Raw genomic sequence first — 21,164 nt, 5'->3', positions numbered from 1 at the left:
AAGTGTGTCTATACAACCTGGCTCTTGTTGCCTTTCATGAGTCAGAGCAAAGACCTTATCCTTTCCCCTCCCTGTCATAAATGCCTTAGAGCCTGGACTTAGATCCTAGCTAAGAGGGTTTGATCTCCACCTTCCCCTTCTAGCTTCAAGGTCCACATTAGTGCCAAGTGGGGGGGAAAAGGCAGATAACTGCAGACGCTGCTATATCCTGATCCAGCTTCCCTTGATCACTGAGCATTTTTGAGGGAGCTGAGGCTGGTGGCTTCTCCTTTCTCCCTATTGGTTCTTCTACTTGGCTGGGTCTGGAGTGCAGTCTGTGGGGCAGCTCATAAGTGTCTAGGAACCCTTAAGCACCTCCAATGGTTTATGGCCTGGACTTTGCCCCACCAGCTCAGTCTTTGAAAGTCCTCCTCCCTGGACCCTGCCCCAGACACTTTAAATTCAGGAGAGAAAAATGTGTCGAGTCTGCGTGGAGAACCGTATCTGCTCCTAGCCAAGATCTCCTCATCACAAAGTAAGGATTCTAGGTGGTAGAACCGCCATCATACCTGTCTCCTTCTTATGCTTGGGTCTGGTGGGTAGATGTAGTCTTTTCCAAAGAGGTGTGGATTTCTCCATCTTTTCTCCACTATTTACTCTGCACTCATTCTTTCCTTGTACTTTGCATATTTGAAACCTATTTCTCTTCCACTCTTAATATCAAGAATGTGTCTTCTTCATGGAATGCTATATATGTAAATTTATACAGCCAAGTGGGTCCGTAGCTAGTTAGTTCAAGGCCTTCATACAAATGAAAAGACACTTGCCCTGAAAAGAGAAAAGCCCACATAGCTGATTACTGACAGAGCAAGCTGGGCTGGAACTTAGGTCACTTGACTCAGGCCAGTGATTTTTTTTTCTTTTTTTACTACCCTCTCTTTCCAGCAGAAACAAGGATGGCCTTTGGTCTTAAAGAAACCCAAACTCCAGTTTCCCTAGAAATTTTAGTGCCCATTTAAAAAAAATTTTTTGAATTTAATATTTCCAATTCTTCTGGGTCTTCTCAGTTTTCAGGATGCTGACCTATATTAATCCAGGCTATCTTCTAGCTGACTCCAGTCTCTTCTATGGAAAATATTAGTAATACAGCCCTGGAGTTTCACTCTAGAAGCTGTTAGAAATGGCAGAAGCAGAGTTAATATACATTTAAAAATATATTTAACAGGTGAACAGCAGGTACTCGATAATTGTGAAATCGCTTCCCTAATCTCAAAAGAGCTCTCTGTTTCTCCCCTGAGCAGCACAGTGTGGTAGTGTGGTAGCTAAGAGTCTAGACAGACCCAGTATAATTTCCCCCTTTTTTACTCCCTAATTGTACAACCTTGAATAAGTTGTCTTCTCTCTTAGAGCCTGATTTTCTTCAGTTGTAAAGTAAGAATTAGAGTGTCCATTTCACAGCAGATCAGGAGACTTAAATGAGGGAATGCATGTTAAGTGGTTAACATAGGGCCTGGCATGCAGAAAGTTCTTTGTTTTATTCCTAGTTTAATTTTTCTTTGTCACCAAGCAACCATGGTTTCAGGATAACAGGCAAGGCTGATAAATGTGTTTCACAGCAAGAAGGGAAAAAATTGGGGATGGGGGCTCCTCTCATGTCTACTAACCCTTGCAAAGGGCCCCATTTCGGAAATGGGGCTGTTGGAATCCATCTGTGAGATTTGACTGGCCCCGCTGACAGTGCATTCTCCTCCCCCTCTCAGCAAAAGCCAACTAGCAAGCTGCGATAAGAAAATGCAGCCCACCCCCTTGTAATTCCTCCTGAGATCCTAACCAGGATTTGGAAAACACCCGGCTGTGTTCAAAGAACCATCCCAGGTTTTGTACCAAACCAGGCCGGAACAAGACATTCCAGTAGTTTAGTTTCTGGAAAGGAAGGCACCTAGCACTACCCCCTCCTCCATTCACCCTGTCCCAGGAACACCCGCCAGATTGGAGCCTTGGACTTAATTTATGAGAAAGGCCCTGTAACCCAGGATACTGACTGAGCAGGGCTGGCAGACTCATGCTGGGGTCTGCAATTCAGCATCACTAGGCCGCTAACATGAATATGGAAGGAGTTTCTCTAGCAAAGGTAAGCTTTCTTTCCTCTCTTTCCAAACCCTACTTCACCTTATTTTCTCTGTAAAAGTCTTTATTCATCTGGCTTTTGGGGAGTCCTGGACCACTGGGAGAGAAATTCAGCTGCTGAGAAATTAGAAGAAGCTTGGCTGGGTGTGCAGGGAAGTTAAAGTGGACAATAGACTTCTTTTGTTCCTCTCTCCAAAATGGCCAGGAGCACACTGGCTTCACTGCTTCAAGAACAATCCTGGAGTTGTAGAGAGTAGTTAATAACGTGTTCATATTCCATTTCACAAGTTGAAGGGTTTGTTGAGGTGATGGATCTGGGGACTACATAAGTGGGAGGCTCAAACACTTTAAAACAACCACTGAGTTTAGTTTCATATTTTTGAGATCCATATTGGCATAGAGAAAGCAAATCAATGATAGCTGAACTAAGCTATCAACTCAAAATCTAAATTATTTCTCACACTGTCTAAATAACAGAAATATTTTAGAAAACATCAGTTCAAATTCTGGCTTTTCCAGTAACTGGCTGCTTGACTTTGAGTAAACCCCTTCACCCCTCTGACATCAGTTTTCTTTACATCACATTAAAAAGTTGAAAAAAGATGATTTCTAAAGGTTTTTATGGATATATACATCTATAATGCATTCAGTTTCTTACTGAGCATCTATTACATTCCAAGCCCTTTGCGAGGGGCTCAAATATCCATTTTTTTTTGAGCCTCAAAACAATTCTGTAAGATAAATATCATACCATATGGGGATAAAAAAATGAGGCTCAAATAGGTAAAAGTGACTTGAGATGTCACATAACTACTACAGGCAAGAGATAGCATTTGACTTTGGGTCTTGTAATTTCAAATTAATATGCTTTCTATGGTACCACAACTGGGGTGTGAGGAAATAAATCAGCTTTCTTAGTACAAATGCAAATGCAAAATATGTAGTAAAATCATATTGTCCCAGGAATGGTATGGTGATGGTATGATGGACATGATTGCTAGGCTGGGGGATCAGGAGTTAGATTCTAGTACTAACCTTCAGGACTTTAAGTGAGTCCTGTCCTCTCTGGGCCTCAATTTCATCATCTCTGACGTGCTAGAATACAGTGATAGTGATTCAAGAATAATATAAATTGCATTTGTATTATCTGGAATCTTGTGGGGCTTTCAACACTCTTGCTATTTTCCCTCCCAGTAAAGAAAGGCCTGTACTCACTAAAGGTGAGAAAATCCCCATTTGGGACCTATTTTGAGTCACAGGATGAAGAAAGAGCCAAAACGCATTAAGAAAGCAGAGGATCAAAATAGATGGAGGGTTTTATTATGTTGAGATTGAAGACAGGACCCCAAAGATAGCTCAGCATTCTTGTATTCAGTTGAGCAATCCTTTGCGTAGGGTGGGCCTGTCCAGCTCAGTTTAACCCAACTCAGAAAGGGAGATAAGGGAGATGGAGGGAAAGAAAAGAGCATTGTCACATTAAAGGAATGACTTGCAAATTATAGGGAAAGCAGTAATGCAAATTGTTATGAATGTTGGGATGACAGGAAGGTAAGGTAAAGGTGGGGCAGGCTTCATTTATTGTTAGCTGACTTTCTCCTCAGGCTAGTCTCAGTGTATATTAACTAAACTACATAGAGCAAAAATTCATTCATTCATTCATTCATTCATTCATTCTTTATTCTCTCTCTCTCTCTCTCTCTCTCTCTCTCTCTCTCTCTCTCTCTCCCCCTCCCTCCCTCCCTTTTTACTTTTTCCTAAGATTTTGGCTCACCTTACCTATTTAATTTGTCCTTTTACCTTCCCCTTTTATTTTTCTTCCTCAGTCTGGCCTTTCTCTAAGACTTACTCCAGTGGGCTCAGCTGAAAGAAACTAGCCCTACCCAAGTGAAAAGTTTACATAGGGCTTTCACATCCTTCATCACATTTGATCTTCATAGCAAACTAATGAGGATCCCAAAGCAGAGATTATCTTCACTTATAAGATGAGGAAACTGAAGCTTAGGAAATTAGGTGACTTGCTCAATGTCATACAACTAATAAATGATTAATGCCGAACTAGAACCTATTTTTCTAGGGTCTGAAGTCTTTCAATTTTACCATGAAATACCGAAGTGAATCTAAAGGACTTTTATGGGTTTTCCTTTCTTCTGTTTTAATAGTTTATGATAAAACTAAATTAAAAATAACAACAACAATAATGACAACAATAGCAACAACAAATGCAGTTAGAAAGAAAGAAAACAAATATTTATCAGGTGCCCTGATGCTATTTCTTTCAAACACAACTGAAAAGAGTACTCAAACTTAAGTTTATCTGACTCAGAAGTTCTGGTTCCTTTCATTATATCATACTGCTTCCAAAGAGGCTAATCTGAGCCATATGTATGTACCTTTATGCTCAGTATGTGTTACTGTATACAGGAACTTATGAGTGTGTACATATTGTGGCTATCCACAAAATGCTAAAGCTTTGGGATCCTGGCAAGTTTCATTTCTAAAACTATTTCCTTATCTGTAATAATAATAGCCACTAATACTTTTTGATCACTGGTGCACTTGAACACCTATTTGTGTTCTGTGCACTTACAGATCATTTTTCTTTTCTTAATTGTTTTTAATTTTCAATTACAGTTGCTTTTTAAATTTTTTATTACAAAACCAATTATTACAACTACAAGCATTTATACAATGGAGTATTACTCGGTTGTAGAAAAGAATGAAATCTTACCATTTGCAACAACATGATGGACCTTGAGAACATTACACTAAGTGAAATAATTCAGACTGAGAAAGACAAATGCTGTATGATCTCGTTTATATGTGGAATCTAAAGAATAGAATAAATGAGCAAACTAAACAGAAATAGACTCAGAGATATAGAAAAAAACGGTTGATTGTTAGATGGGAGAAGGTGAAGGGATTAGAAAGAGCAAATTAGTAGACACAGTATAGTCATGGGGATATGAAATACAGAATGGGGAATATAATTAACAATGTTGTAAAGATCATGTAAGGTGCCAGATGGGCAATGGACTTATCAAGGGGATCACTTCTTAGACTGTGCAAATGCATGACCAACGCACTGTACAGCAGAAGCTGAAGTAGAATGATATTGTATGTCAACTGTAAGAAAAAAAATATATATGTATATTCACGGGAGGTGGAGTAGAGTTGCTTTTTAAAAATATTTTTATTAAAATACAGCTAACATTCAATATTATATTAGTTTCAGGTGTACATTATACTTATTCAACAGTACCCACCTAGCATTTACATATCTTAGTTCATTTAATCCTCACACAACTCTGAGATGTAGCTAATAGTATTAATTCCGTTTCAAAGATGAAAACACTATGGCTAGAGAAGTGAAGCCGTTTATCAAGTTACACAACTAGGAAAAGTAGAGTCAGGATTTGTTTATATAGTCTGATTCCAAAGCTTATGCCCTAGATGCAAAGTGGGGAAGACAATACTTATCTCACAGGAGTTTGAGAATTAAATAAGATGGAAGATATGAAAAACACACTGTAAAGTGGAAAGTGCTAGGAAAACACTAGGTAGTACTCCCCCTCCCCCCCATATTCTATTGTTTAACTCTTTTGGTCATTAGTCACCACCTTTGAATGCTTACTCATTGTATACTTAAGGTCTGTGCTAATCTCTTCTGGGCATATTTCCAAGTTTACCACGGTTTCTCCAATTGTGAAACTTACCTGAGATAGTTTTTTCCCTAGGTAAGTGAGTTTAAGGTACAATGGCCTTGTTGGCACTTCTGTGAGAAGGAAGTTTGAAGGAGGTCCATGTTGCATTCAGACTTCCATTGAACTAAGGATACTCCCTCCCTGTTGAAGGTTCCAAGTCATGGCTATTTGTTTGCCCATATGTGGTACTATATGTAGGCGCATGTGAATGCACCTGTGTTTCATCAGTGAATATGAGTATTGGCAAAGTATGAGAGCTAGAAAGCTGCTTTGAGAGCTCTTTATATAAAACACCTTTTGTAGTTCCACATTTTTGCATTTTATTGTAGTCTCAAACATCCATGGCCCCAAAAATGTAAGAAAAAACTATGTAGTCCAGGTCTATTATTTTATGCATGGGGAAATTGAGGCTCACTAAGGTGAAGTAACTTCCTTAAAGTCACTCTGTGAACCAGTGGCAAACTTGAACTAGAGCCTACAGGTGGGAAAATGTATGTTTGTGTCACTTCATGTCACTTTAGCAGTAGCTGTTTATAGTACATCTATAGGGCTCCCATTACTATATCTGGCAATAGATGCACAGAGACTTCTGAGATATGACATCAACCATTAAGGAGTTTATAGTCCAACCTGGAAAATAAAGACAGTTCATGAGGCAGCTCATGAGACATAAAGGTAACAATAATACAAAATCTGACAATGCAATTGGGTGCTATAGAGAGTAAATAGTCCTTCAGAAGACAGTAGTATGGAGAAGCTAGAGGGGACCTGATGGGGCAGTTAGGATTTAAGTTATCCCTTAAAGTAGAAATATAGAATTTATGATGTGTGGGAGACAGAAAGGATAAATTAACATACTGTAGCTAAGAGGGAGAAGGAAGAGGAAGGACACCAACAGTTACTGTTACATTCTAAACATTAATTGTACTGGATCACTTTCATGTAAGTTTTCTAATTTATTTCTCCAAGGTGATATTATTATACATGCTTTATAGATGAGAAAACAGGTTCAGAGTAGTTAAGTATTACCCAAGGCTATACAACTGGTCAATAGGACATCCAGGTTTTGGAAGAGGAATTCGAGTACAGGTTTTCCCTATATCAAAAAGGGCTTTCTGCCAAATGTCATATGGAAATTGGGGATTAACACTTGCACTACTGCTGTGTGTGGAGGGGCCTGAGATTTTGTAGGGAAGTCTATAGTTCTGTTTATCAATCAGGGTAAATACCCAGGCCCAGCCAATGTAAATATCTGGGAATTTCTTATCCATATGTGAGTCTGTGCATATCTTTGATTTTCTATTTTTGATTAATCGTCTCTATCTCATCTGCTTAGGATGGGGATTTAGTGAAATAATTTATATAAACCACTGAACATGGTGTTTAGTATGTAGTGATCTCTCAATGAATGGTAGCTACCATTATTAGCATTGTTATGAATTATATTGATTAGGTGTATCTGCCTATATGAGTGTATGTGTCTGTTTCTAGAAGTGAACACAACTACACATGATTGCATATTTCAGACTGTATGGGGTTTTCTCAGATATGGTTATAATTATGGACAAATACATGTTCTCTATATATTCACATGAGTGTGCAAGTATTTTTTTTTTTATTAAATTTATTGGGGTGACAATTGTTAGTAAAATTACATAGATTTCAGGTGTACAATTCTGTATTACATCATCTATAAATTCCATATGTGGTATATAAACCAAAAACAACAAAAGTATGTTTTATTGAAGGTAGTATAGCATGGTGATTAAGAATATAGACGCTGGAGCCATAATTCCTGGGCTTACAACCCAACTCTACCAATTGTTAACTATGTGAACTTGGGCAAATTACTTTACACTTTCACTGCAGTTCTTCCTTCTATAAGATGGGGATAATAATGGCATCTGTTTCATAGTGTGGTTGTGAGGATTAAGTCATTTAATGTATGTAAAATACTTAGAACAGTGGCTAGCATGCCGTGCACACACAATAAATACTGATTTATTATTATTGCTGTTATTATTCTGAAAGTGACAAAGGCTCTGTGTGACAGTATGGTTCTATATGTGGATGCAAGTGTGTCCATTTCTGCTTTTAGATCAGACAGCATGTGCCTATGTGTATGTGCATGTATATGTGTTTATGTTGTGTTGTCTGTGTTTCTAAGTTTGACTGTAGCTGTGTATTGTATGACTAAGTGCTTCATCACAGCCCCAAGAAGTCTAACCTCCTGGCTGATATACTGGAATGCAAGGCTACAGACTTAGTTCTGACTCTGACTCAGGATTGGACCCGTGAAATGGGTTTGTGCATAGCAGAGAAGCAGCAGAGAACATTTCTTCTGAGAAGTTAGTATTTCCCTCACATATTCTTATTTTTTTTTCCATTTTTTACTTTTTTTGAAGTATAACACATAGAAAAATACACAAATGCTAAGTTCAGAGCTCAACGCATTTTCACAAACTGAATACACCCATGTAACCGGTATATAGATCAAGAAACAGAACATTTTACCTAGAAGCATTCCTCCTCTTCCCTTCCCAGTCACTGATCCCTACCTCAGGGGAAAATACTGTCATGGCCACTAAAAGCATAGATTAGTTTTGCCTGATTTTGTACTTTACATAAATAATAGCACAGGGTATGCACACTTTTGTGTCTGGTTTCTTTCTGCAATACTACATTCATGAGAGGCATCTATATTTTCGTGTGTAGTTGTAGTTTGTTCTTTATCATTATATAAAATTCCATTGTATGAATAAAATACAATTTACTTATCCATTCCAGTGCTCATGGACAATTTTTTAAAAAGTTAAAGTTTATTGGGGTGACAATGATTAGTAAAGTTACATAGGTTTCAAGTGTACAATTCTGTAATACATCATCTATATATCACATTGTGTGTTTATCGTCCACAATTTTGCTGTTTCCATTTTCGGTCTATGAACATTCTAGTAAATGTCTTTTGATGATTTCTCATTTGTTTTCAAATACAATTCATCGAGGATGGAAATTGGCAACAATGAAAACAGAGGCACAAGGAAAATTAGTGACTTGACTCAGGTACCAAGTGAGTCAGTGGCACTATCAGAGGTTTCTGTTGCCTGTTTCCTGATTCTTGACCCAGCATACATTCTTCTTACACAGCTGAAGGAACTGGATTCAGATTTCTCTTCTGAGGGAAGTGATATGTAATTATCAGTGCAAGTGACTTTTTAACTTTGCCCTCAAGAGTCCAATGTGTATAGATCACTGAATGCTTGTTGAATTGAAAGGAATCAGTAAGGTAGAGATTCTAGGCTAATTCATTTCTTACTTTCTCAGTCACTCAGTCTGGCTCTTGTCCCTTCAGTTTTCCAGACACATGCAAAGCCCCTTTGTTCTCTTTCTTCCATACCAGCAGCTATTCATTTGCCTGTTTCCCAGTGTAATGTGGGCCATGGAGCCAGGCCATCTTCTCTGGGCTCTGCTGTTCATGCAACCCTTGTGGACACGACTGACTGATGGGGCCACTCGAGTCTACTACCTGGGCATCCAGGAGGTACAGTGGAACTATGCTCCCAAGGGAAGGAATGTCATCACAAACCAGCCTCTGGATGATGACACGTAAGTTTAATTTCTTGTGGAATTAGAGCTGGAGTTGGTGGGGCACCCTTGAGGTCAGGAGGTAGCCTCTTGAAAAGCTTTTCCCATGGTTTGGTAGCAACCAGTTCCTGATCTCTCTGGACCATGCCCCCAGTGGCACCTTTGGTTAGCTGACTTAAGAAACAGCATTCTATATGGATTCTGCTTTTCTACACTGAGGTGCCTCAACATCGTCAGGGACCCAATGGTAATTCCATATTCCCTTTATGCTAAGATCACATGCACAATGCTGTTTTAATAACAGCTGTTTAGCTTTACAAAACGAAAGGAATATGAAATATATACAGTGTCTGTAAGATGTGTGTGGGGAACTATGCTCCCATAGTTCAGTGGAACAATTTCATATATGTGAAAATGTGAAAAAATAAGGTAAGTCTTAGAATCAAATAAATAACAGTAATAGGCGTCAATTATATAGCACTCTGTCTGTGACAAGCATCATACTAGAAATTTACATATTTTCTCTCACCTAATTCTGATAAAAGCTCAAGGAGGTGAGTCTGAATATCCTCATCTTTTAGATGAGAAGACTGAGGGTCAGGGAGATCAAGTAATTTGCTCAAATCCCACAGCTAGAAAATTGAAGAGGTAAGATTTGAACCTGGGTTATGTGGATGCAAAACTGGTGCTTTCTCACCAGTTTGTCTCTCACAGATCCCACAGGATTAAACTTTCTTGATCTTAGAGCCTTGCAGATGCCCCACGAACATCTGTTAAAAATGAATTAACGCACTAAAGGATCTTTTGTGATCATGAATCACTTTGTCTCTCCAAAGCCTCAGAGTTTTCCAAAGTTGACTGTAACATCTCAGGGCTCACTAGGAAGAATTAAATAAGATAAACAGCTACCTTTTTTATTTTGACAAACCATATTCCTACCCATCTCGTTTTGGAGTCACTGAAGTATTTATCTAAAAGTTTCCTTGAGGGATAACTTTGTTATCCCCCACCCGCAATACTTGGAAGAAGTAGTAGTTAACATTTAAGAATTTACTATTTTCCAGGCACTGTTCTAACCTCTTTATATATTTTAATTATTTTAGCCACCAGTAACAACTGTCCAAGTTTGATACTGTGTTTATTTCCATTTTACATTTACAAATGGGGAAATTGGGCACAGAGAAGTTAAATAACTTGCTCAAAGTTCCACAGATTTGAAAGTGGCAACATTGGCATTTAATCAAACCGTGCTGGCTCCAGAGCTTGGGAACTTATCCACTATGCTATAAAACCTCCCATATAGCAGGACCATGCTAAGTCGGGCCATGTGGGTAGAGGGTTGATTACTTAAAAGGAGCCAGTCCATTGTTGGTTGTTTCCCCATTACTATACATTAGGTTGAACCACCTAAAATTGCCTTTTTTTAAGTTAAAAGTGGTCAAATATCAGCAACTTCATATGCTTTAACTTAATAGTTCCCATTGTCTAACAGTTAGACTCTAGCCTAAAGCTTTCATGTTTCGAACAGTAGAGTCGCATTTACTCTTGTTTTACTCTAAACAAAGATGAATACTTTTTTGTCAGGCTCCCCTGGAAAATAATGCTCCAAACGTTTGAAGATTGTGGCAAAATTGTGACTCTCTCTTTCCTTCCTTCCCAGAGTAGCTTCCAGCTTCTTAAAGTCTGACAAGAACCGGATAGGGAGCAGCTACAAGAAGACTGTCTACAAAGAATACAGGGATGGCTCATACATGCATGAAATGGCCCAGCCTGCCTGGTTGGGCTTCCTGGGACCAGTGTTGCAGGCTGAGGTGGGAGATGTCATCCTTATCCACCTGAAAAATTTTGCCACTCGTCCCTATACCATCCACCCCCATGGTGTTTTCTATGAGAAGGACTCAGAAGGTAAAACAGCCCATCCTTCCTTTCTTCTGCCCACAACAAATATCAGTTTTCCTTTATTGCCAAATGAGAGAGATGAGCGGGGATCAAGGACAGTCTTTTCTTCCTTATTGATCTGAGGTAGCAGGGGCTCTTCTCAGAGAAATCATGGCTGAGTATTGTCAGTTCTGCTATTCATATACTGTGTGACTTTGGGCAAGTCACTGCTCCTCTTTGGGCCTCAGATTCTTCATTAGTAATGTGGAGATTCAATCTGCCTTTTATCTATGGGTTTGTTTCCATTTGTTTGTTCTGTGATAAATACAGAGAACCAATTGATGGTTGCCAGATGGGAGGGGTATTGTGGGCTGGGTGAAAAAGGTGAAGGGATTAAGAAATACAAATTAGTAGTTAAAAAATAGTCATGTGGATATAAAGTACAGCATAGGGAATATATTCAATAATATTGTGATAACTATGTATGGTGTCAGGTGGGTACTAGATTTATTGGGGGCATCACTTTGTAAGTTATGTAAATGTCTAATTACTATGCTGTACACCTGAAACTAATATAATATTGAATGTTAACTATCATTGAAAAAAAAAAGTAATCTGCCTTTTATGACAAAGAATTACTTGAATGGAATTTCCATAAAATATTTGACTGTGCTTTGAAAAGAGAAGAGTGTTCTCTGAATATAAGGGAACATTATTCTGGTGTCATAGTCTTCCAAAAGGTCCATTTATTTTTTCTTAAGAGGTGGTTCAGTTTACACATCTGTATCTCTCATTATCCCTAATGGCCTATAATATTGACACAACAGTGACTGAGGGGAATAGAGAGGGAAAACAGAAAGTCCTGACTTGGCCACTAACTCTCTATACTTTTGGCAAGTTATTTTTCCTCAGTTTTCTCTTCCATAAAATGGGTAAGTAGACCAACTGATCATTAAGTTTCCTTTAAACTGAAATTCTGATTGTTTGCTTTCTATTTTCCAAAGTGAGTGCTTGAAGGGAAATAATTCTGTACTTTCCCTTGCCTCCATGCCACTGGCTTTGCACTAGGACACTACTAGATCAGGCCGTGGAGTAGTTTTCATGGCCACAGCTCCTTCCCTGATGGCTGATACCTCTCCACCTATTGTTGATGTGAGGTGTGGGGCTCTTTGGCTAGATATTACTTGAATCTGTGCCCTCCTCAAGTTGTGAAGAACACTGTGCTGGACCTTATCTTCTGTAAGACTGTACCTAGATGTTTTATATGTCAGCCCTATCTTGGTTTCTATATCTTCCTGGTTCCCTCTCTCTCACCCTGGGACTGGGCATGTGCAATTTCGTTTTCTAGGCTCCCTATACCCTGATGGCTCTTCTGGTCGGCTGAAAGCTGATGACTCTGTTCCCCCGGGAGGCAGCCACATCTACAACTGGACCATTCCAGAAGGCCATGCACCCACTGATGCTGACCCAGCATGCCTCACCTGGGTCTACCATTCTCATGTAGATGCTCCACGAGACATTGCAACTGGCCTCATTGGACCTCTTATCACCTGTAAAAGAGGTACAGGCCCGAAGGCTGAACTATGAGATGTAGTTTGGGATCTCTATGGGAAGTAGTGATATAGTTAAACCACCTACATATTGAGCAGAAGCCTGAGGAGTGTTAATTTAGAACCTTGTTTATTAGCAGAAATAAACCCTGCCAACCTCCCTTTACACTATTATTTTTCTATTTTTTCTACAAAAAATCCGTTTTCTACTTTTTAATTTTGTTTTCTAATTTCACTTAAAAAAAAAACTCTAATCAGTAATGACGGAAGTCAAGTCACATAAAAGTAAGATATGTGGCATATATACACAATGGCCTACTATTCTGCCATAACAAAAGATGAAATAGTGCCATTTTCAACAACATGGATAGATCTTGAGACTATTATATGAAGTGAAATAAATCAGAAAAAGTCGAGAACCATATGATTTCACTGATAATGTGGTATATAAAACTGAAAACAACAAGGGAACAAGACAAACAAAGAAACAAAAACTCATAGACACAGACAATAATTTAGTGGTTACCAGAGGGTAAGTGGGGAGGGGGCGGTAGATGAGGGTAAACGAGATCAAATATATGGTGATGGAAGGAGAACTGACTCTGGGTGGTGAACACATAATGTGATATATAGATGATGCATTACAGAATTGTACACCTGAAACCTATGTAACTATACTAACCATTGTCACCCCAATAAACTTTAATAAAAAAGTAAGATATGTGATAAGAGTTTAAGCGTGAATAGGATTAAAAGTATAGCCATCAGGATTTGGGACTTCGTTGGAGATAGGGTATGTTTTAGGTACAGTCAGGCCTGAAGATATGGGTGTTTCAATAGTTTGATCAGTTTAAGGCCCTGGGTTGAAGACGTAGGCAGGGATGGTGGGAGGGAATTATTTTAGATCCTATGTGCCTACCTTCAAGTCCTAGGCTCAACTGAATTGATGGTTTTATCTGAAGAGTTTGGAAATATAAATTAGTAGCAAAAGGTTCCATCTGCTTTTCTGTTGCTGACAGACTCTTAAGGCCTCCTGTCTTCCTATATTTTTTTATGAGTACCCCTGGCAGCTCACTCTTGCTAAGGATAAGAGGTTCTCAAGCAACCTTTCTTACTTGCACTAGGAACCCTGGATGGTAACTCCCCTCCTCGGCGGCAAGATGTGGACAATTATTTCTTCCTGCTCTTCAGTGTGGTAGATGAGAATCTTAGCTGGCATATCGATTACAACATTGCCACTTACTGTTCAAACCCTTCCTCAGTGGACAAAGAAGACGAGGCCTTTCAGGAGAGCAATAGAATGCATGGTGAGCTGGGAGGCGGGGGTCACACCGTGACAGTGAACCCTGATGAAGGGTCTCCCCTGGGCAGAGCAGATGGTGGGTGATTTCACATCTCTGGTCCTTTTCAATCCTCATGAGGACCAGGAGTAGTAGGTAGCTTTACCCTTTTTTACCTGTGAAGAAACTGAGGCTCCAGGATTACACAGCAGATAAGCAGCACAGCTAAAATTCCAACCTTGAGCTGTCTGACTGCATACTGTGCTCTTGTCATTAGGTGCCATGCCTCCTCAATGTGGAATACCCCAGACTGTTGATTCCAAAGTTATATACTATATGCTCAGTTGTCCACTGATATAGTTAGTTAACATTTCTTTGTTCTAAAAAGGGTGAAAGTTGGAAGAATTATCCACTTTGTGGAGAAAAAAAAATATTGCCTATAATATGTCACTAACTAAAGGTGCAAAAGCCCTGAGGCATGGGCAGAGAAGTGATTTTGGGATAGAAACAAGTTGACTTTACTTTTGTTTAATTAAAGGAGTGACTTACTTACCTTTGGTGACAAAGGTGGGCTCAAAGCCAGACAGTCCCAAGGGGAAGTAAAAACTCAGAGGGAAGCTTACTGTGAGGGATGAGTTGGATAGCTCAAATTTCTCTTGAATTTTATACCAATTGCTTATAATAACCATAGTCATTAGTCAGCTAAATTGACACTTGTCCTGTGGAAATTTTAGAAGGAAACTGTCCTGGAAGGAAAGAATAGCATACAAAATAAACCCCATTCCTTACAAAGCTTCCTTGGATTGTTGGGTTGGAATCTTGGCTCTACCACTTAATAGCTCTGTGACTTTGAGAGGGAAGTAATTTTACCTCTCTGAGCCAGGCTTTTCTCATTTTTTGCATGATACCGTTGGTATCTGCCTATCTCCCAGGGTTGTTTGTGAGATTTAAATGAGATAATGTATATTGTCAGCACAGTGTGCTCTTTAAAACCTCATCTAAATGTTATATTTTATTATTGTCAAATTGTAAGGCTTTTCCTTTGGGCTGTCTTTCCCTAACTCTGATATTTTCTTTGGGTTTTATTTTTCAGCAATCAATGGCTTTGTATTTGGGAACTTACCAGAACTGAGCATGTGTGCACAGAAGCGTGTGGCCTGGCACTTGTTTGGCATGGGCAATGAAGTAGATGTCCACACAGCTTTCTTTCATGGACAGATGCTGACTATCCGGGGCCACCGCACTGATGTGGCTCACATTTTTCCTGCCACTTTTGTGACTGCTGAGATGGTGCCCCAGGAAGTTGGCATATGGTTAATTAGCTGTCAAGTGAATAGTCACTTGCAAGGTGAGATCCAACATCTCTGACCCTTGAGGTATGGGAGGAAGGTGGCAATACGGTCAACAGGAGTCTGGGCTTCTGACCTGGAGTCATAAGATAGGTCTTTCAGGTGAGACAGCTAGGAATAAAGGGTGAAACACTAGAGTTCTGGGAACCCAGGTTCTTTCCTGGCTCAGCCATTAAATTGTAGGGTGACCTCGGGTATATCTCTCAGGGTTTCATCTTCTTCATCTCTAACATAAGATGATATAGGGAAGGATAAGTAGACTTTTAAGCTGCTGTTTGTTTGTTTCTTTACTCAGAATCCTAAGGAATTAAGACATGGGGGTATTTGCAGCTGACTGAACAGGGAGTAAAGAAGAGATCAGTTAATGAAGAGTAAGGCTTTTGCAGGGGATCATGGAGTATTGTGGGCAAGTGGTGACACTCTGGGGGATCCAACAGAAATAGGGATAGAAGGTTTGGTTTTCAGAGGGAGAATGGTTGGAGCAATGGCATAGCACATTGAGGAGCATCAGCAGAGAGGAGGAACATATGAGGCAATGGAAAGAGCAGATAGGTGAGTAGATGGTTTCAGTTGTTATCTCAGCTCTGTGAAAAACTCACTTTAATAACTTTGGAAAAGTCCCTCCCATTTCTAGGCCTCATTTGCCACATTTATGAAATGGGAGATTTGTTCTAAATAGTCTCGAAGATCATCTTCAGCTCTCCCTTTCTAGAATTATTTGATATATGGTAAAGTAGGTGGATGTCAAGAAAGTGATATGTGAGTATGTGAAAATGAATTTGAGTAGGTGAGGAGTTATTTGAGTAGGTGGGATAATGAGTCTGGGGTGGAAGGCTTTTCCCAATAGGGGCCAGTTACCCATGCTCCATAACCAGGGTCTTCCCTTGGTCCCAAAGTTACCTAGGTAAGTGAGTATGAATCCAGATGGAGGTTAGGAATCCAGTGCAAAGTAGAACAAGCATGGGTCTTAGAGCCAGACAATCCTGGATTCAAATCCTGGTCCCACCAGTTGCTGAGTTAACTTTGGTAAGTCATATCATTTCTCTAAGCCTCTGTTTCTTCATCTGAAGATTACAACAATGATTCCTACCTCATTAAGTTGTAACAGGATTTCAGAGCAATAATGTGATTTTGAATCTTAGAGACCAGGGGAATGATGAGACCAAAATAGTAGATATCAGAGAAGAAAATGAGCACTCAAATTTGCAGTTAAAAGATAGGAGCTTAAATCTCAACTGCACCACTGACTAGCTGTGTTATCTTGGGAAAGATACTTAACCTCTCTGATCCTTAGTTTTTTTCCACCTGGGAAAGAAGATATTAAAAGTCTGTTTCACAGGGTGATTATGAGGATTGAAGGAGACAACATATGTAAAACACCTGACACAGGGCCTGATATATATAATATATATATATATATATATATATATATATATATATATATATATATATCAGGTATATATATATATATATATATTCAATAAAGATGAATATCCTTTCCTCATCTTTTTTTATATCCCAGATTTCTATTTTACAATTTCAAATATCCTTGGGATGTTGTGAGACTCAAATGAGATAATGTATTTAAATGGCCTCTATAAGTTGCCAAGCAAATATAAGGCAGTATCATCGATTACCACTATACCTCAATGTAACATTTTCCACATTTTGGAGACACTACTTAGAATCGATGTTTTCCTGACAGTTCTTTCTAAGTCTGCAGCTTAATTTCCATGTATAGAATATGTTCCATTATTTGGGAAGAGTCCCTCTTTACAAATCACTTACTCCTCTTTATTTTATTTGATGCTCCCACTAGCCCAGTGTGGCAGATTTCCTATTCTCCTCATGTACAAAACAGGGATTAAAGTTCAGATATAGGAATTGACTTGCCTAACGTCCTATTGATAAGGATGGGACTTATACTCAGGTATTCAGACTTCCAAGCTCTGTGATATCTGTACAATGTAAGCCTTTTGCAGAGGCAGAAGTAAAGATCTGGTAAATGAGTCAGTGCTCGTGAGCAGGTGGAGGTACTTGAATTCCCACCTGGGGCTCCCTCTGGCCCAGTCAGGCTCTTAAGGAGTGAAAGAAAATGGTCCATTTGGAGGCAGGGGTAAAGAGCCTAGTGAAGAATGGGAGGAGGAAACATTAGGAGAAGGAGGAAAGTGGGATGTCTGTAGCAGACCTGTTGAATGAAATGGGGCCAGCCACGATGTTCTTCCTCCAGATGGCATGCAAGCACTCTACGATGTCAAGTCTTGCTCCATGCCCCCCACCATGAACCTACTAACAGGGAAAGTCCGGCAATACTTCATTGCGGCCCATGAGATTCAATGGGACTACGGCCCAATGGGGCATGACGGGAATACTGGGAAGAATTTGAGGGAACCAGGCAGGTAAGAAGTAGTGGGCTTTATTTCCCTATACCTGGGCCCAGCCCCAAATACCTATTACTCCCTCTCAGAAATCTCTCACTTTTACTTGGGTATCACAATCATTGTCTGACTGGAATTACATGACACAACTGTTAACCAAATTATTTTGCCCCCCTGAACAGCTTCTTTTTGGGGAGCTACAAAGCTTGCTGTAGGGTTATGTCATATCCCCAGCAAAAGGTTCTAGCTGTGTTTGTAATTAGTCTTGCTATAATCCCAAGCAACATCCAGAAAAGGAGGCCTGGGTGGGACAAGATCAGCTGAAATGGCATTTCTCAAACTCCTCTTTATTTTACCCATTATTCACCTCCTTGCTCCTTTCTTTCTTTCCCATACTCTGAAGGAGGCATTTAAACAGGAGTGTAAAAAGCACTCTCAGAAATGTGGGAAGAGGGGAAGCAACCTGCCTTGTGCTTTTCCAAGCCCATCCTTTTGGAGGAATTTCTCCAAATTCTCCTTTCTAATTCGTGAGTCAGATTGGGCAAGATAGAGCAAGTTAGTACCCTATTCAGTTGCTAGGCCGTAAGTTATACCTACTCACTGGCCTATCAGTGATTTCAGGTCTTTGGCTGAAGAGGCATTTGGTAGATGTCTAAGAGAGTTTGGGGGAATATCCTACAGCACCCATCATGTTTATTCTTCCAGCAAGAAATAATGGAATGCATTTGCAGAAAACATAAGAAAGTAGGCACTTGGGTCTCACCATGGCTTCTAGAATCTCCAGCTGGTTTTGCTAAGTTAGTTGGCTTTCATTTTGGAATTAATGGTACTTTTTAGTAGGGGGAGAAAGGATCTCGAGTACCTAAAGATGATTCAGGACAGACGTAAGGCTAAGTAACTCAGGAGGGCAGAACTGGTGTTAGTGTCTGGAACTTACAAGCAAGAATATTTCAACCTATTATAATAAAAACAACAATGACAACAAAAAACAAAACAAAATAAAAAAATAAAAAAAAACAAACTCCAATCATTAAAACTATTCAACTGTAAGAGGGATTGGTTTCTCTGAAAATTATTTCCCTGACCTTGGAAAGGCTGAAGCACAAGCTGCATATTATTTATTAGTGGTGTCACCAGAGGAGACAACCTCACTGGGTGGAAGCTAACCCTGGATGATCTCTGAGGTCTTTTCTAACCATAAAGATCCATAACTTGATGAGACCAAGGGTGAGATGGGACTCTGTTTGATACATCATTATATCATGTGACATTTGCCTCCTTGTATGCCAGTGGTTCAGAAAAATTTTTCAAGAAGAGCTCCAGCCGAATTGGGGGCACTTACTGGAAAGTCCGATATGAAGCCTTTCAAGATGAAACATTCCAGGAAAAGGTTCACCTGGAGGAAGATAACCATCTTGGAATCCTGGGTGAGGAATCTTTAACTTATGGCATTCATTAACTAGAGCCAGAGAACTAGGGAGGATTTAGAAACTGGAGCCTGGGGGCAGCTCAGAGGCACACTCTAGATCAGCATCTCCCGAAGTGAGTACCAAGAGATGATTTTATGAAGAAGGGTTATGGGTCTGAATGTGTTTACAAAACTCTAGGTTAAACATAGTCAAATAAAACATAGTCAAATAGTGTTCTTTGCTGCAAGGTTACTCAGAAATTTGGATTTATTTTTGATCATGAATCTCCAAAAGAATATGTAGCATTTTGCATACTTACTTTACTACTGAATCTTTTTTCAGTGAGCATCTTAGAATTTCCAGTAATACATGTATGTTGAAAAGAAGTGGTGAAAGCAGGCAACCTTGCCTTGTTCCTCATCTCAGAGGAAAAGTTTTCAGTCTTCCAGCACTGAGTATGGTGCTTGCTGTGGGTTTTCATTATGTTTAGGCAGTCCCCTTTTATTCCTAGTTTTTAAAATGTTTTTATTATGAAATGGTGAATTTTGTTAGATGCTTTTTCTGCATCAATTGAGATGATCGTGTGTTTTTTTCTTTCATTCTGCTAATACGGTGTATTACATTGATTAATTTTCATATGTTGAAACATCCTCGCATTCCAGGAATATACCCCATCTGGTCATGGTATATAATCCTTTTAATATGCTGCTGAACTTGTTTTGCTTGCATTTTGTTAAGATATTTTCATAAAATCCTCTTTTTACTCAAGGTCCATAAGTTTAGTACCTATGCTTTCTTCTATGATGTTTATTGTTTCAGGTCTTATATTTAGGTCTTTGATCCATTTTGGGTTAATTTTGGAAAATGGTGATAGATAGCAGTCTAGTTTAGTTCTTTTGCATGTGGCTTTCCAGTTTTCCCAGCACTGTTTATTGAAGAGGCTGTCTTTTCTCCATTGTATGTTTTTGGCTCCTGTATCAAATATTATCTGCTACATATATGTGGGTTTATTTCTGGGTTTTTAATTCTATTCCATTGGTCTGTGTGTCTGTTTTTCTGCCACTACCATGCTGTTCTTATTATCGTTGCTTTGTAGCACAAATTGAAGTCAGGGAGTGTGATACCTCCAACATTGTTCTTTTTCTTAGGATTGTTTTGGGTATTTGGAGTCTTTTGTGATTCCATACAAATCTGATGATTATTTGTTATATTTCTTTAAACAGTGCCACTGGGATTTTGATGGGGATTGCATTAAATATGTATATTGCTTTAGGTAATATGGTCATTTTAACTCTGTTGATTTATCCAATCCATGAACACAGAATATTTTTCCATTTCTTTGTGTCTTCTTCAATTTCTTTTCAAAATGTCTTATAGTTTTTAGTGTATAGGTCCTTCACATCCTTGTTAAGTTTATTCCTAGGTATTTTATTTTTTTTGTTGCAATTGCAAAAGGAATTTTTTTTATTTCTTTTTTCTGAAATTTCATTGTTAATATGTAGGAATGCAATAGATTTTTGTACATTGATCTTATGAATCTGACCTCAAAGGTAAGGGAAGTAAAAGCAAAACAAACAAAAAAAATGAATGGGACTGTATCAAACAAAACAGCTTGTGCACAGCAAAAGAAACCATCAACAAAACAGAAAGGCAACCAACCAAATGCGAGAAGATATTTACAAACAACGCCTCAGATAAGGGACAGATATCCAAACTATATAAGGAATTCAACAACTCAACAACAACAAAAATAAACAATTGAATTAAAAACTGGGCAGAGGTCCTAAACAGACACTTTCCCAAGAAGAGATACAAATGACCAACAGATATGTGAAAAAAAGCTCAAATTCACTAGCTATTAGGGAAATGCAAATCAAAAACACAATGAGATATCACCTGACACCTGTTAGAATGGCTATAATCAACAA

At 39.0% G+C, this 21,164-nt stretch overlaps 1 protein-coding gene across 7 annotated transcripts in view; it reads left to right on the top strand.

Moving 5' to 3' along the window:
- The first annotated feature begins 344 nt into the window (after positions 1-344).
- Positions 345-21,164, top strand: part of HEPH (hephaestin) — an 89,278-nt gene continuing 68,458 nt past the window's right edge. For 2 of the 7 annotated variants that reach the window (XM_088795297.1, XM_019717518.3), the window contains exons 1-8: positions 345-514; positions 9,234-9,413; positions 11,053-11,297; positions 12,619-12,831; positions 13,945-14,127; positions 15,194-15,448; positions 17,680-17,848; positions 19,118-19,254. In XM_088795297.1, the coding sequence (XP_088651423.1) occupies positions 360-514; positions 9,234-9,413; positions 11,053-11,297; positions 12,619-12,831; positions 13,945-14,127; positions 15,194-15,448; positions 17,680-17,848; positions 19,118-19,254 (1,537 nt within the window). In that variant the 5' untranslated portion in view covers positions 345-359. Of the gene's footprint in view, positions 515-1,832; positions 2,111-9,207; positions 9,414-11,052; positions 11,298-12,618; positions 12,832-13,944; positions 14,128-15,193; positions 15,449-17,679; positions 17,849-19,117; positions 19,255-21,164 lie in introns of those variants that run through there. The other 5 variants (XM_019717521.3, XM_019717522.3, XM_074323602.2 and 2 more) reach the window with 5 other exon arrangements.

The sequence above is a fragment of the Rhinolophus sinicus genome, chromosome 18 (assembly GCF_057876585.1).
Source record: "Rhinolophus sinicus isolate RSI-liver-muscle chromosome 18, RSI-T2T, whole genome shotgun sequence".
Lineage (NCBI taxonomy): Eukaryota > Metazoa > Chordata > Mammalia > Chiroptera > Rhinolophidae > Rhinolophus > Rhinolophus sinicus.
Note: the sequence above shows the minus strand (reverse complement) of the source record. Positions and strands in the feature narration are given on the sequence as shown.